The sequence below is a fragment of the Nelusetta ayraudi genome, unplaced genomic scaffold (assembly GCF_046127955.1).
Source record: "Nelusetta ayraudi isolate G7.1 ecotype Tasmania unplaced genomic scaffold, CSIRO-AGI_Nayr_v1 ptg000063l, whole genome shotgun sequence".
NCBI classification, from domain to species: domain Eukaryota; kingdom Metazoa; phylum Chordata; class Actinopteri; order Tetraodontiformes; family Monacanthidae; genus Nelusetta; species Nelusetta ayraudi.
The window spans coordinates 1,456,417-1,473,001 of record NW_027466113.1 but is presented as its reverse complement, the minus strand read 5'-3'; the positions used below and the strand labels follow the sequence as shown (position 1 = coordinate 1,473,001).

Genomic DNA, 16,585 nt, shown 5'->3' with positions numbered 1-16,585 from the left:
AGGGGGCAGATGTGACTCACTCAGCCTGAGAGAGCTTCTCTGCGATGCGCGCGCTTGTGTGTTTGTGTGTGTGTGTGTGTGTGTGTGCGTGAGTGGGTTTTCAGTGTGTGGGCTGATGCACATTTTGTGTACCAAATAAATGCACGTCGCCACTTCACATGCAGATGGAGGCGCATGTGGGTGGTTACAGAGCTGCACACACGCTGCTCAAAGCGTGTTAAAGCACTGGGACGTTTTTTGATTCAGTGTCCCACAAATAAACATGACAGCTATTTAGAATTCGGCTTAACAAAAAGAGAGAGAGAGAGAGAGAGAGAGGGACAGGTGTTGATTATAATGCAACAAATGGCCAAAATTTCATTAAGAAGTTAAGTAAAACTCAACTGGAAGGGCATCTAGTCAGTTACTTCCTGAATTCAGTGACGCGCTGATGTGACTTACAGCATTGGTTTGCGTGGAGCTATTTTCTGAAGCATCACTTTCATTCTTTCCATTTTGCAACAGCGCTATCATATATAACACCATAGCCCCTTTAAAAGAAGCGCTGCGAGCATCGAATCGAACGCCACATCCCCTCCTCTGTTTCAGCACTGTGGTCAACATGGGACACACAGCCATAAAAAAAAAAAAAGTGCTTCAATGCTTCAGCATCTTTTAAAACCTTACAATGCTGCGTGTGGCCTGAATGGAATGGACACAACAGAACAGGACGCAAAACAAACAAAACATTTTTTAATGAAGTGATTACTCTATTCAAACACGCTTGTCAGAGCACTTTATGTCATGAATTAACAAAGCTTAAACACATGAATGCAAGTGTCAAGTGGGGCTGTTCTAAAAATAAAATAAAAACTCTTTCTAGAAAATGATGCAGATTTTAGTTCATGTATCAGCACTTATCTCACTTGAACACTTGATATGGACTGTGTTGAAAACCTCCTACAGCACCTCCCACTGTAATTACTCACTCTGTCCACCTAGCGTTCTTGTTATCTTGCAGCATGCTAGGTCAGCCTCAGCCTCAACCTGCTAAGAAAGATCAAATGTCAGTAACGTATTGAGTTTTTCTCCCCACCTCTTCACCTATGAAAGACAAGAGAAACTCACATAAGGGAAGCAGAATAATTTACGCGGTCACGTCTTGACATGTGAAACTTGTTGATTCATGAATAGTGTTTTTTATTTTCAAACATAGAGGTTCATGTGACTTCATCACCACCTTTTTTTTTTTTTTTTTTTTTTTCTTGTGTAGTGTAGTTATTTTGCAATGCTGCAATCTCCTGACCAGATGAAGAATGAGTTTTTCCGAGCGGGACGTGATCCAACGCAATCTCGAGGTAGATGCTTCATGAATCAAAGTCAAGCGCTCTCTTCTAACAGCTCACTTGTAAATAAAACACAAAGAAAAATGCTTCCCAGCTGCGTCCAAATTTCCCTGATTGTGAAACCCCCGCGCGGAGAGCGCTTCTTCACTTAACTCTCACACAACATAACTTTTCATGTGACGGGAAACTTGGGGCGGGGGGGGGGCGGGTTACTCAGAATCAGTCGGCTGTTGGTTGCCGGCGTACACAGTCACTGCATTGGGCTCATCATGGCCTGATGAACAGCTGGAACTCATAATGGCAAAGAAATGACACGCATGTCCACACCTCAGCACTGACACATACCAGCATGTCGTGATTAAAGAGGGGAGTCGGTGCAGCACCAAAAAACATGTTAATCCGCGCACTTTCAGTGACAGCCGTCCTCCCAGCATGCCGCTTAGGATTGGGTTTATTCTCAGCGGGAAGCCTCAGGGAGATGAATCATCACGTTGCTATGTGAACGGCATGATTTACAGTGCACGGGAGGGTGTCGTTTGACCGTTATTGAATATGAGCAAGTCCGGCAGGGCGGTTGCAGGGAACATTTGGACGGTTGCTTTTTTTTTTTTTTTTTTTTTCTTTCGATGTTTTCATCTCCCTGGTTAAGATGTCAATAGCGGGTCCATAAATTACGAATAAATCTTGATTTAGGCCGGGCCAAAAACAGAAATTAATGAATTTTGAAGATTCAAATTCATGATTTACATGCAGGCAGGAGGTTTATTTTACAATACAGACAGATTTTTTTTATTTTTTTTTTTTATTAAAACAAGATCTTCAGAAAAGGCTGCCAAAAGAGAATAAATTCTACATTTATCCCCTCCCTCCTCCCTTTTTTACCCCACCACCTCTTCTTATCTCAGGGTCAGGAGGCTGCTGGAGCTCCTTCCAGCCGTCTTGAGCCAAGGAGCGGTTGCACTCTGGACAAGTTGTCAGTTTGTCGCTGCGCCAGAAACCGCCATTCGCACCCACATTCTAGGCAATTTAGAGCTGCAAATTGAGTTAATGTGTGTGTCTCTGGGTTGTGGGAAGAAGCCAAAGTACCTGGAAAGAGAGGGAGAGAGCACACGCAGTCCCCGGGAGAACATCCAGACTCTGGACATATAAGGCCTGTTGCACAAGAGGCGACACCACACACTTGGTGGTTGCACACAAACGGTGCTCCTAACTAACCCAGATGACCACTGAGTGAGGCGAGTCAAGTCGCCACTCAGGTCGTCTCAAACGCATTTTCAGTCAACTTCCCATGTTGAATTGTTGAAAGACAGAAGGAAAAACTAATGGAGTTCTGTGTTTGTGACTTTCTAACAAGCTGTGAGTGCAGCCTGGACGACCGGAAATGTTTGACTGAAGAAGGTTTAAGGCAAACTCCACAAATCCTGAGTGAGTCGCCACATGACTCACTCCGGTTCGTCATGCTGCACAACAAAAGTGGTTCCAGTGTTTGAGTTCAAAGTCCAGCCCAGGGGACCGTTGAAATGAATCAGCAGGTTTAAATGGAACCTAATGGAAATAATAAAGCAAATCCAACACTGTTCATCAACACTTACATCTGTGCATGTATCTCATGTATGTAAACAGCCCTGTCATGGTGTGAAAAAGTGATTAAAGTCCGAATGACTTGATGAAAAGCATAAAGGAGAAATTCCAGTGCTGTTCTGCTCTGTATATCGGAAACTATTGGGTATCAAATGATATCAACAAACCCCAAAATATAAAAATAGTTGAACATTGCATCCAAAAACAAAAAATGGCCCTCAGCCAAAACCCTCCATGTCCCCTCTGTCGCTTACTCAGGAAGAAAAAAAAAATGAATTTAGTTTTTGGCCACAAAGCCAACTGAGTTTATTTGCAATCCTAAAGCATGGGACCCAGAGACAAGAGCTTTGACCCGCTGAGCCCTGACCTGTGGCTGGAGGGAGCTGGACTCCTGAGGGCGGCTGAGCAACGAGAAGATGGTTGGGGTTGGGACTCACAGCACAACACTGCCTGCCAGAGACCTGCATGTCCAGACATGCTGCAGGCAGGCAGGCGAGCAAAACTCCTCTTGAAGCCCTTCTGCCGTTGAGATCACTTTCCGTCAAGATCACTGCACTCCCTCAGCCAGAAAGCTCCAAAGCCACTGACACTGACAAAGTCGCGTTCATTCCTTCCACCGTTCACATCAGTTTTTCCACTGTCTTGACGTTAAGAATCATTCCTGCGTTGCTGACGAGAATCTGGGAGAGACGATGGCTTTAACAGAGACTCTGAATTTGTAATAGTTCACCTCACTGGTTAATATATCTGAGCCTGACCTCTCGGTGCCTTTAATGTGTTTACGGACCAATAGTGGAAAGGCAGGGCCCTAATGAACGGGACACGGGCAGTGTTGAAGTTTTCACGGGAGGCACAGTTAATCTTTGCAACGGTAACACAGGAGCTGCTAAGACATCTCAAAATCTCTATTTTCTTAAAACCCTCCGATCAAATTAAGCCTCTTTAGACTTACATTGTTACTTCTTATTAATACCTTTGTACTGAGTAGGTCTGTACGCAATTTGAACCCAAATGATATAAACTAAATAATAACATTTAGTGAGACAGGAGATTCAGAAACTTAAAGAATGTACTCAGAGGTTGGAGGTAAGAAAGTACAAATACTTTGTTACTGAAGGTAGATTTTTCAGGTATGTTAGGTGGGTAAGGTAGGCACTTTGTACATAAATATCTGTACTTTCTACTACTTTCTACTACTACTGTACCAGAAAACATGCTTGTCACTTTTGTGTTTGAAAGATACAAATTCTGTCCAAACTCATTCACTTATTATTATTTATCACAGTTGCTGTTGCTTGAAAGTGAGCCATTTGAACTATGCTGTTGTGTCGTTAAACATAAAAGTGGACGATATTTTAGTGAGAGATGGTTTTAGAGGACTTTGAATGAGTACTTTCACTTTCACCAGATTATTATTTTTTTTACACAAGTATCTGAACTTCTTGTATGTTCTTGAGTGTAGACTGTGAATACTTTTGATAGCTATGGATAAAACAACTGGAGAGTATTTCTTTTAAATGAAATAAAAGCATTGTTTCAAGAAGTGTATTATCTCCTTCCTGCAGGTTTAGCATGACAGTGTCTGATAAAACGGTTCGCTTCCCACAACAGTTATACAGCAATATACAGCTGTTGACTGTTTCCATCTCCACTATTTTGTTAAGCGGTGGTATGTAAGAGACAGAAGGGAGGGAGGAAAGGAAGGAGGGAGGGAGGGAGCGCGAGCCCTGCCTCCTTCCCTCCCTCCCTCCCTCCTCCAGTTTCCTGTCAGAGCCGCAAGTGTGAGTGTGTGTGAGTGTGAGTGTGTGTGTATGGATGTCTCAGCGGCAGTGACTCTCCAGCTGCCGAGCGGAGTGGAGCGCGCGCACAGGGGGAAGCGGGCACACCTCACTCCTCCCTCGGCTGGACTGCGGCTGATTTCGAGCTTCGACGCCACTGAGGAGCCGCGGCGGCGGAGGAGCGGAGAACCATGGAGGGACCGAGTTCACTCTTCTTCTTCTTCCTCTTCCTCGCTGTGCTGCTGGAGTCCGGGGCCGACCGGCCAATTGCCGGTGAGTCGACAGCCTCGGCTACGAACTGCCTCGACTCTCTCTGTCCGCCTTGTGTGACCTGTAGCTCGGGGGCGGTGGGCTCGCAACGAGCCGGAGGATACTATAGTCGAGCCAGGCGCGCGCAACAGGTGACTCGAGCTGGGTGTGAGTGCATGCGCTCGCCCTCTCGTTGCCGCGGTTGACAGCGCACGTGTTCCTGCGCAGTGTTTTCCACGCTCTGACAAACTATTATTTCAAACGAAAAGACGACTTAAACCGTTTGACATAAGACAACTCCTCCACCTTTTTAATGCGTCTCGCTGTCCGCTTATGAGCCTGAGAGTTGTTTGTTGTTGTTTGTTGTTGTTTGTTTGTTTGTTTGTTTGTTTGTTTCAGCACGTGTTTATGCCGGGGATTGTGTAAATCGTCCCTTGTTGCGTTAAAAAAAAAAAAAAAAAAAAAAGATCACTTGTAGCTTTTAAGTTGAAAAGAGACTCGATGCTTCAGCCTGTGCCAGGTGTGGGCAAACTCCTTGACTGGTGGGACAGAATTTGGATTCAAAAATTTGACAGAGAGTGCCGGAGCAGCGGCAGATGGATGGAGTGTTTTGGTGACCCATCATGGGATACTGCATGTAGAAAACATGTGCTTTAATGTCATTTGAAAATGAACAAAAGCATTACAGCCGCGCGGTGTTTAGCTCTCTATTGAAATGACTGTTGAAACACAGAGAAAATGGATGAAATACAGCTATTTTATGACTTACTAGTAATGCAATTTCCTCAAGTTCGGCAGGCCAGAATCGTAGACTGCCCGTGCCTGGCATATGGGCACAAGAATGCATAGCCTACGTGAACGCTCAAATCAAGGAATTCATTGTTGGATGTCACTTATCGTTGTAACGTTTGAGAGAAAAGTGTTCTGCACCTTGTAGCATTCTCATTTGGGGGCGGGGAGGTTTTCCTTTTTCTCATTTGTAGAGCAGAGGTGGCTTTCTTTGGATATGACTGACAGAGTCCATGCAAATGACGGAGCAAACTAGTGCTATACTCTGAAACTGTCTGTGTTTGTGCATTTGTGTGTGTGTGTGTGTGTGTGTGTGTGTGTGTGTGTGTGTGTGTGTGTGTGTGTGTGTGTGTGTGTTGCATGTGTGTGTGTACATTCCGTTAGGTATTTATTTTGGCTGAGTTCACACGAAGCCAGGAATTGCTGCAGCGCTCCTCCGCCTAATGAAAATAGTGAGGATGCTTCACGCATCATTTTGCACAAATATCCCAAAAATGTAGCCCCAACATTTTTTTTTTCTGGCCGTATTAGAAAATAGTTTGGATGTCTGCCACGACTCCAACTGTTACTGTGCGTGGTGCACTCAAAAAAAATTGACTGGTTGACCTCCCCGCTTTGCTTTTACCAGTTGCAGATTTTGCGACCCTGTGCGTGACACATCAGCTCCTGTCCTGACGAGTCGTAGTGAAAGTGTGAATTTTCGTAAAAACTTTGTTCACTTCGCCTCGCTTGCCGCGTGGTAAACGACTATGACTGCGCGGTCGAGGCCTTTTTTCTTTTTTATTTGTGCGGCAAAGCCTTCCTGTAAGTCTGTAGGCATTTCTTAATCTACGCTGCGCTCCAACGTGTCAACGGTCGCAACTCAACCGACTTGGCCGCTTTTCATTTGTCACACTGTAACGCCTCCCGCATCTACAGTACCGCACGCACGCGCACACACACACACACACACACACACACACACACAGACACACACACACAGACACACACAAAAAAAATTCCCCCACACTTCACAGGCAGGTTTCCACTGAGCGTAAGAATCCTACCTGGTTGTGATCTTCTGACTCCCCCACCTCACCCCCGTCACCCGCACCTCCACCTCCACCTCCACCACCGCCACCACCGCCACCACCGCTGCTGCTCCTCCCACTCTGGGGCCTATTTTCAACCTGGAAATCCCGCATACCAGAGGGACTGTGTGGTCCTGCGTGTGTCACAAATAGACACGCACGCACTGAACGGCAGACAAACGCGCTACCTCCGTGCTCCCAACCCCTCGCCACACGCAGATTCCCTGTTATTCTGACTTCCCCAAAGCACCTCAGCCCGCAGGAAGCTCCTCGCGGCTCTCCCAGCGCCGGAGCAGCTCGACATTGCGGTTCTTCCAAACAGCTGGAGGTCGGACTCTGTTGTTTTTCTCCCCCCTCCTTTCTCTCTTTGTTTTCTCTCAATTGATGTGCGATATCCATCCGCCTCGCTCTGGCCGTCACAGAAGGAGTCCTTCCTGCCTTCCTTCCTTCCTTTGCGGGGAATAACCATTCGGTCATTGCGAGAGTTCCTTGCGAGAGATCAATGCTCAGTGCGAAGGAGGCGATCGAAAGTAAAAGGGTCCAAGTTGATGCAGCAAGACATTGAAGAGATGAGTAAAACATTTTTGCAAATTACCCAGAGGTTGATTCCCCCTCCCCCGCCCCTTGCTGTGTTTACGCTGACTTCACTTGTGCTCCACTGAAGTGGAGAGGTGGAGTTCACCCACTTAAACCTCCCCTTGTGAGCGTCTTACTTCGTTTTGAATTTTTTTTTTTTTTTTTTTCTTGCCATATTAGTCCAAGTCCCTCGCTTCTCTCTCCTCTCTGACCGCGCCGACTCCAAAACAACGAACGAGAGGGAGGGGGCCGGAGCGAGAGGTGTCTGAGGGAGCGGGAGATAAAATAGGGAGGAACAAGAGGATTACAGCCAAATCGGAGAGCAGCGGATTAGGAGGGAGTTTACAGAGGCTGAGCGGGGGGATAGCTTTCAGGAGCAGAGGGGGGCGAGCCCGGCTGCCCGCTGAGGCAGTTATGTAGCGCTGCACGGCCTCTTGCCAGTTGTCTCCATTTGTTTCAGTCAGACGGGGCGGTCGGAGATTCATCGGGGACGTTTTAGTCGAGGCACGTAGGGAAGCCGACCAGCAAAGCGGTGACGGTGCACTTTCACTGCCTGCAAAAGTCCCACAGCATCTGCCTGAGGTCAGAGATATTGTAACAGGGACACACCCTCATAACTCAGCATTTCTCCATGGGCTTTTTTTTTTTTTTGGCAGTTTCCCTTTTTTTTTTTTTTTTTTTCTCTTAAAGACATTTTAAAATATAAGCACCACCAGTGAAAAGTCTGGACACACCTGTTTCTTCTTTATCTTTGCTACTTTCTACACTCTAAATACATGTGGATTAATGTGGCAAAAGAACGTTAACTACCTAAATATGTTATGTACATGTATTTTGTATCATGCGTGGCTATTCTAGATCATCTAAAATATAAAACTTGTTTGAGTTACTTCACACTTTTTTTTTAAACACATATTCCATATGTGTTCATTCATAGTTTTGATGCCTTGAGTGACAATCTGCGATGTAAATAGTCACGAAAATGAAAGAAAAACCATAAAATCAGAAGCACGTGTGCACACCTTTGACCAGGTTGCGTGTGTTTTTTTATGGAGAAATTGTTGGGCATTTGTTTTGCAGGACACACAATTTGATTCAATCATCGGAATTATTTATTTACCAGACACAGGCACAAAGTGTGCGTAGCGTTTGGGTCGTGTTCGTCACGATAAGGAATAAAAAAGTGTGGGTCCCGAGACTCCAAAAGTTGAGAACCACTAGCCATTGAACTCACAGCCGGTCGTTTAAGTGTTTTGTTTTGTTTTTTCGCCAAAGGGAAACACTTCATTAATAACCGTCTCCGGGTGCCGTTTAGACACAGCTGAGCTGTTCCGGAAAATGCACAGCTTTACGCGGCGAGGTCGTGTGTGAAGCTGATCTCGGGGGCCAAGCAATCATTTCGAGAGACAAGAAACACCCCCCACCCCGACACCTCCCCCTCCCCTCCCCCCTCTCCTAACACTTGAGAGATCAAATGGAGCTCAGCGTTAAGTCTGTCAGCACACCGAGTTGAGTCCAATCCCGTAGCTCTGCGCAGATGAGCCCATCAAAGGCGGCCAACGTCAGCTGATGGGTGTTTCAGCCCGTTCCTGACGATACGCATTGGACCACTTCAAAAGGGGACGGGCGATTTTAAGCCTCTTCGGCCGGGTAGCTACATTTGCTAATCTGCCAAAACATGAACGCGACTGAACCAAAGAAGTAAAAGTAGGAAGGAAAAAAAAAAAAAAAACACTGTAAAGTTGATTATGGGTCGTCGAACAGATTTTTTTTTTTGATCACCATGTTTGGATTGACATCAGTCAACACTGTTTTCTGACCTAGACGGAGTTACATTAGTGTTGTTGAAGATGCACAGTACACAACACACCTCTACTCTGCTTTCATCTTTTCATTCTTCCCTTGTTTGCTGTTTCTTCATAGCATCCATAATGCCCTGTATATTTTGCCTGCAACTGGATTAAAAAGTGGAGCCAAAGTTCCATTTTTCTTTCTAGCTGTTAGCCAACATGTATCATAACATTTAACTCGAGATTTCGCTCGTAATGCTGCACACCCAGAAAATGTTCCCATTTTCCAACCCGGGCCGTGCAACCCCTGAAGCAAACAAAAGGATAAAAAGAGAAGAAAAACCTCTCATCAAATTACCCAGACCTGTTTTTACTCTGGTAGAAACATCTGTGCTCCTGTGTTATCCCGTCGCTCCCGGTGAGGAACAGACTGAGGAGGGAGCACCGTTGGCCTGCCTGGTGTGCACGTTTTTGTTTTTTTTGTTTTGTTTTTTTTCTCACTTTTTCCACTCTCTCTTGAGCGGTTTGCAAAAGTCCTTCCGATATGTGAGTGATAACCTGCAGTCCAGTTTCCTGCCTGTCGTTCTGTCCACCGTGAGCTCATATCCTCCCTCAGTGGGTCAGAGGAAAAATGGGGGTGGAGGTTATAGATGGCAGCACTAGTTCAGTGCACAAAGTGCTGCACTTCTGTTAGATTTATCTCTGAAACGCACAAGTTCAAACTAGGTCTCAGCTCTTTTTTTTGTTTTTTTGGTAAAGCAGTTACGTTGTACCTGCTATTATTGCTAAGCCCTGACAAGAGTATTACTCATCCGTGATAACAGTAACTATGGGACTGTTTATTTAACGGCTGAAGTTGGCAGCTCATTAAAAAGACTGAAGAAAGTTTTCTCTGATTCAGCGCACGGGTTGACTTGCTACTTGTTCTCCTTCCACATTTCCACCTGTATCTGCAACGACAACCACTAACTGGTCAAATTCAAAAACAGAAGTTACAGCGAAGAAGTTACAGCCCTTGGCTGGACCGTCCTGCACTCATTCAACTTTGTAGACGCACAATATTAATTATTATGTAAGAGCCTTCTTAGATGTTAGATTGCATCCTGTATTGTAACATTTTTCAAGACGGGCATGAATTATTTACTGGAAATATTTCATTGTGACCCCTTTCTTGTATTCACCTCTTCCGGTGATGCAAAGGTGGACGTCAAGGTTACTCGCTGGTCTTATACAGTCAAGCAGAAGCAGGTCACATTGGTGCAGTTTCCCTCCTGGAGAAACAAGGGCACAGAGAACTCTCACATTTCAATTACGACCCCTTTAGGAGCCATCAAGACGGGAGTAAATGAGAGTCTGCACTTGCCTGTGACGCACTGAGGTCACTTTTGTTTTTCATTCTGTAATTCCAACGCAGCAAAGGAGCAGTAGTAATAAAAGACAGTCTAAGCTGTTTAGCAGCTGGAACAATGACCTACCTTAGACTTTCATCCGCAATTGGCCTCCAACCGTACCAACCAGCAGCGTCGACTGGAAGCTCCAAGTAGAGTGAAGGCTGGAGCCGCTAACTCCCTCTGATTAACGTCTTGTGTTCACTCTCATCCACACATCTTCTGTCTCAGGTTACTCTTCGATGTTTTGGATCTACGGGGTTTGCTTTGCTCCACAATTCAATTCCTACCATTGTTTGATCTTTTTGTATAATACTGTTGTGAAATTTAGAGACTCGTGTTGGCATTTTCCCATTTAACCAGACCGCTTGTCTACTAATTTCAGTCTTGTTTGGGAGGCTGATCTCAAAGGGACTTTGGACCTGGACAAATGTACAAAAAGAAAATTCTCATCTTAGTCTCCAGATTAGAGATGAAATCAAAAATACACAAATATATAATCCATTTCCTTGAAGGCACACTTGGGACACAGGTAAAAAGGAATTCCTGGACGCTATTTCATTTTCTAACTTCAGCTCCAGAGAACATTTTCCCAGAATAATAATATTTTCTCAAGCAAATCTTAGCCTCAGACCATTAGATCTGATAAATACACTTTCAAATGTGAGGGGATTACACTTAAGATAGAAAATAATATTGATCCTCTGATCAAACGATTACAAGGAAGCTTTCACTTGTAGTGGAAGTTGACTGTTATTAATTCAGATGGTTTTCTGGCTCAATGGAGCAAACAGACACATTCAGGTGTCAGGTGTTTGCACATTCAGGTCAACGTGAGCTCAATTCAGCCTGTTTAATTCGTCTCTGAGGTCTGTGGGTGAATGTTACCACTCTGACGCTTCACACATTCTCTGTCAACTAACATGTGTGCCCACGTGATGGAATGTTTCTTGAAAGAAGGCGGGCTAATCCAGCCTTTGAAAAGTATGATAGCGTGGCTCACACATCCAACACTTGCTCACAGAAAAAAAACACACTGGAGAAGCAGTTTTTAAGCTTGGGCGGCAGGAGGAAGCACGAAAGGAATTCGCTCACGTCCTACGTGAGGTTCTCCTCCGGTCTGGCCTCGGCCCTGCAGGCCTACTGCCGCGCCGCTTGATTTAATGATAGCACTGACTGTGCTCTGCGCGCTCTTGTTTTGTCTGTGTCTTGGATTTCAGACGTGTGCGGGCTGTTGTTGTTGTTATTTGCTGCGAAGGGCCTCCTTTCATCAAAGTAAAGTGGCCATCGGACCTCCTCATTCTTGGCAGAGGGGTTGGAGAGTCTTACAGGGAACAGCATGTAGGGATGGTGGACACCGTAGGAGTAGAGGTGGCACAAATATTCACATTCCATGTTTAAGTAAAAGTACAAATATTTGGGTAAAAAAAAAAACTGGTAAAAGTAAAAGTACTGATTCAATTCCTTTACTGTTATACAGTAAAAGTAATTGTACTTTGTTAGTTTTTCAACACACGTTGTACTGTACCTGCTCACTTAAACAGTCGAGCTTGTATTAGGCATCGCAGAAGCATAACCAAGACCACCTAGCTGGATTCTCTAACTGTCGAACCACACACCTGCACCGCAACATGTGTGGACGACACGCAGAGCTCTCAGTTAGCTTTACTTTGACAGTACTTTACATTAGGTGCATCAGGCTAAGGCAGGCTGACATCGCTGAGCCAACCTCCCTCACATATGCCCTCCTTAGACAAGCTCCAGAGAGGGGTTTGGAGTCAGAGAGGCAGGCCTGAACAGGTTACGGAACAGAGGGGAGATCAGGGAGGCGTCAGCAGGTTATGTCGTGCTGAGAAAGCAGGTGGATAAGATGGTGCTGATAACTCAGCCAGCCTAGGTCCCCAGGTTGAGCACGGCCTTCTGGAGCGCGTGACTTCAAACCAGCCAGGATTGCTGTTGATGTTGTCGGCCTGCAGTTTCATTTTGGACTCCCAATACTGTTGTGTCCTTAAAGGTCAGCTGTGTAATATTTGGAAATTTTGAAGAAGAAACAGTGGCATCAAGTGGTTACATTTTAGATTGCAGCGCCTTTCACTCTCCAGCCCCCTCCTGAGCTTGCCAGTGAACTATAGTGGCCCGCGCACTCAAACTTGGTCACCGCGTCCACCCTCTTCTTCTTCTTTGTTGGTTTATTTGAAGAGGCGAGCAAGGGTTTATTTCCAGTTAGCTGCCATCTTGCACCGCCATGTTTTAAAGGCAACCTGGTGTGTGCAATCCAGCCCTCCTCACAGTGCATTTCGTATTTAGGGTGAACACTCGCGGCCTCAAATAAACCAGCAGAGAAGGTGGGCGAGGTTTCCAGGTTTGTGCTCGCAGGCCACCGTAGTTCACAGGCAAGCTCGGGAGGGGTGGGGGGAGTGAAAGATGATCTCACTGTTTCTTCTTAAAAATGTCCAAACATTACACACTTTAACCTTTAACGTTTCTGTTACTCTCTGACCAGCATTCGTGAATTTTTTGTGAGAAAAGTGTATATTTAGCTGTCTGAGGGATCGTGAATACATACGCAGTTTGATGAGTCAGGAAATTTCAGCCAACCTGACCGTTTACTGTGTGTGCTCCACAGGTATGGAAGGTATGATGTATTCCCCAGGCCAGATGCCGATGAGCCAGCTGTGTATGTTCTGCGACCTGCACGAATCCTCCACATGTTCCGGCACTACGACCTGCAAATCCAACTGCTCAATATCATCGACCTGCGAGAGGCTCAGTGAAGTCTGCGTCGCTATCTGGTAGGTGTGGCGGTGGATCAGCAAGGCCTTCTCTGCTGGCCTAAACAGCCACAGAAAAGTACATTTTCCCATAAAGTTATCCAAATGATAATAAAGTTATTCTCCATAGACGTTATATAATGTCTACTTGGTAGCATTGCTTCCATTGTTATATATTACGGTAGAGTTCTCTTAGCCAATCATGTTTCACCCAGCTTGTGTTGTCAGGTTCAATAAAATCTGCCTAATGCCAGCGGAATCGACAGCAGCTAGCTAGCTATTAAAACTAGCTAGCTAGCTATTAAAACTAGCTAGCTGGTCTTACGCTAAACTTCACACACATGCATCCTGTGATCCAGCGATTTGGACAAGAGTTTAAGCTCACTGTACTTTTGGTGGACTTATTAAGTCTTTGTTGAGGAATCTCTTCAAATCACCCTTTATTTATAAGTTTGGACAGTATCAGTGGCCTCAGTTACTTAGTCTTAATTGTGATTTAAATGCTCGGTTTTACTCGACTAGGTCACCCATATGATGGTAATGTAACGTGTACAGTAAGTGTGATTCTATATGCCATGCTGTCATACTGATGGTAATATGAGGTGTATTCATTTTGGGTGGCCTAAATACGATGCCACTGATGGCCTAGGCGTGAAATGCATGGCCCGCCACAGGGTAGGTGACTTCAAGTAAGGGACATAAAACTCAACTGTGTGTTTATCAATCTACCAGGATATGGTGGCAGTTTTCTCTGTGATTCTATCTGGCAGGAGAAAGAATGAGACGGGATTCTCCATCGAGACGCTCTGCCACGACCCATCGCTGCCGCTGTACGGCGTCATGCTGGACGACTACAACAGCTCCGTCTGTAAGATGAAGGAGAAGAACACGACGCACGGACCGGCTCACTTTTGTTCCTGCACCGAAGAGGAGTGCAACGACGTGCTTTTTTTCTCTCCCGGTGAGTTTCACCAAACCCACCAAACTTCCCTGTTGCAAAATGCGGTCCAACCACCAGACTTTTCTCATTCTCTGGCAGCTTTGGAGAGTGTTTCATTTCGCCATTGTAATGTTTACTGCCAGGCAACAATGTTTTGGTCCGAGGCAACGGCCGACCGACCACTGCTGCGAGTTTGTAGTAGTAGTGTAAGTGGGAAGCAACAAAGTACAAACACTTTGTTTGTTGTGTTTTTCCGCATCTGTATTTCTTTTTCTACTTTTACTCCATACATTTGTACACAAATGTCTGTACTTTCTGCTTCTTACATTGGAAAAACACAGTAATTGCTTTTGTGTTTAAAATATACAAATTCCGTTCAAAGTGATTTGTTGTTGTTGCTTGAAGTGGCGCTGTTCAAACTGGGCTTTTGAGCACCGGTAGTTACAAAAGTGGGTTAAATTTTAAATTTAAAGGGAGATTATTATAGAGTACCTCGACTTTAGGGTCTTGCCAGTGGAGTCCAGATTATTCTGTCATCACTTTTTTATTTTTCCCAAAATATCAACAAAGGTATTCTTTAATGAATGAAAAAAAAAAAAAAAAATGCAACATATGTTGTCTGTTTTTGCAGCTGACTGTAATGCAATTGATTTGAGTGTCACGACCAGAAGAGATGAGACAGAACATGGTAATGATGCTGAACCCAATTTCATCTTCATTGTCATCCTGGCAAAAGCATGCTATGGGTTTTGGCGGCTTTTTTTGTTGCGGCTTTATTTTTTTGCTGTTGTTCATGTCGCTTGCAGTTCCAGTGCAACGCCTCTTCGCTCTTCGACGGGCTCTAGAACAGACAGCCGATCTGTTCACGCAGCTTCGCCGCTTGTCAGACGCTCCTACCGTGAGCTGAGGAGAGCGCAGAATTTGCTTTCTCGCCATTCGCGCCAGGTTCATTTGTCTGTTGCTTACCAGCAGATCGCCGCCCCCAGCTCAACCCCCACCCACTGTACACCAACACCCCCCCCCGCTCTCTTTCCTACCGCACGCAGGGGAACTCTCGTGTATTTTGACATGCGGCTGTGGCACATCGGGCAAGTGGGCGGATTTCGCGTCTTTCTTCTTTATCGGGGCCTCACTTTCTTGTGAGTCTGCCGTCATCGCAAACAGGAAGTGGAAAGATTTGCATCACGCGTAAGCAGTGTTTAGGGAATCCTCTACGCGGGTGCGGATGCCCCTTCTGCTCTAGAGGGAGTGAAGATACGTTTTGGCTGCTGCCTTCTGCCGTGCCTTAGAAAGAGGAGAGCGCGTGCAGACGGGGGTGTGAGCGCGGTTGTTTCGGGGGGCCGGCCGCGCTGGGAAAGCTCAGACACACGGTTTCCTGTCTGTGTTTAACTCAAGTCAGAAACATCTCGGGCACATGGCGAGCAGGCCTGGAGGACACGGCACGTCTGTAGTCAGTGACAGCAAGACCGCCTCAGTCTGTTCTGTCAGTCAGACCAAGTTGTTGCCCCCCCCCTCACCACTCCGCCTGCGTTGACCTTGGCTCTCCGTCACTGTACCTATTCTGGCAGTGAAGTGTGATTCTAATTTTAGGTTTGAGAAACAGAGAAGCAGCGTAGTACAAAAAAGGTTTTTATCAACTAGGACAGATAGCCAAAGTGAAACCTAGCTAATCGAGGCCAGAATTGGAGAAATTAATCCACGCCTTTATTTCAACTAGTCTTGATTACTGTAATTATTTGTATGTGGGGATTTGCTGACTGTGGTATTTGAGGTAAAGCTGATTGGTTGATTGATTTACTTATTTTTGTATGATTTTAGAAGATTGTCCGCAAGCGTGGGCTATCATCTTCACTCGTCAGCCTGGATTCAGTACGTTATGTTAAGCCAGCGGTCGTCTCCGTTACAATAATGCGAACATCGTGATGATGGCAGCCAGTTGTGGTTTGCTCGTCGCGCTGTGAGATTGACACTCTAAGGTCGCGTCACACTTTCACTTGAGCAACCTCGCGCATAGCACAACCGCTACTTTCCGTCGCAGCAAAAAGTTGAGATGTTTACAAGGTAACAAACAACAGGAATGCGAATGACTTACCAGCTGTGTGCCCCTGTCGCTAACTACATTCAGACAGCTGTGTTGCACAACATAGTTTTTTCTCTGAGCCCAGTTCTTAGCAGCAGATTTGAAGTCGAATGATAAAATAGTCCCAGGGGATTTAAGACTTTACTTGTGTCACACCAATGCAGAACTTTCATCAATGACTCTCTCTTGTAGTCCAGTATGAAACTTGTAGCTGACTTATTACTTACTATGGCATCCCCCTGCATGTT

The 16,585-nt window shown here is 45.5% G+C and overlaps 1 protein-coding gene across 4 annotated transcripts in view; it reads left to right on the top strand.

Annotated features, from left to right (window-relative positions):
- Positions 1-4,679: 4,679 nt before the first annotated feature.
- LOC142897995 (TGF-beta receptor type-2-like) overlaps positions 4,680-16,585 on the top strand; it is a 336,150-nt gene continuing 324,244 nt past the window's right edge. For all 4 annotated transcript variants that reach the window (XM_076040694.1, XM_076040695.1, XM_076040696.1 and 1 more), the window contains exons 1-3: positions 4,680-4,957; positions 13,173-13,338; positions 14,088-14,278. In XM_076040694.1, coding sequence (XP_075896809.1) covers positions 4,876-4,957; positions 13,173-13,338; positions 14,088-14,278 — 439 coding nt within the window. In that variant the 5' untranslated portion in view covers positions 4,680-4,875. The remainder of the gene's footprint in view (positions 4,958-13,172; positions 13,339-14,087; positions 14,279-16,585) is intronic.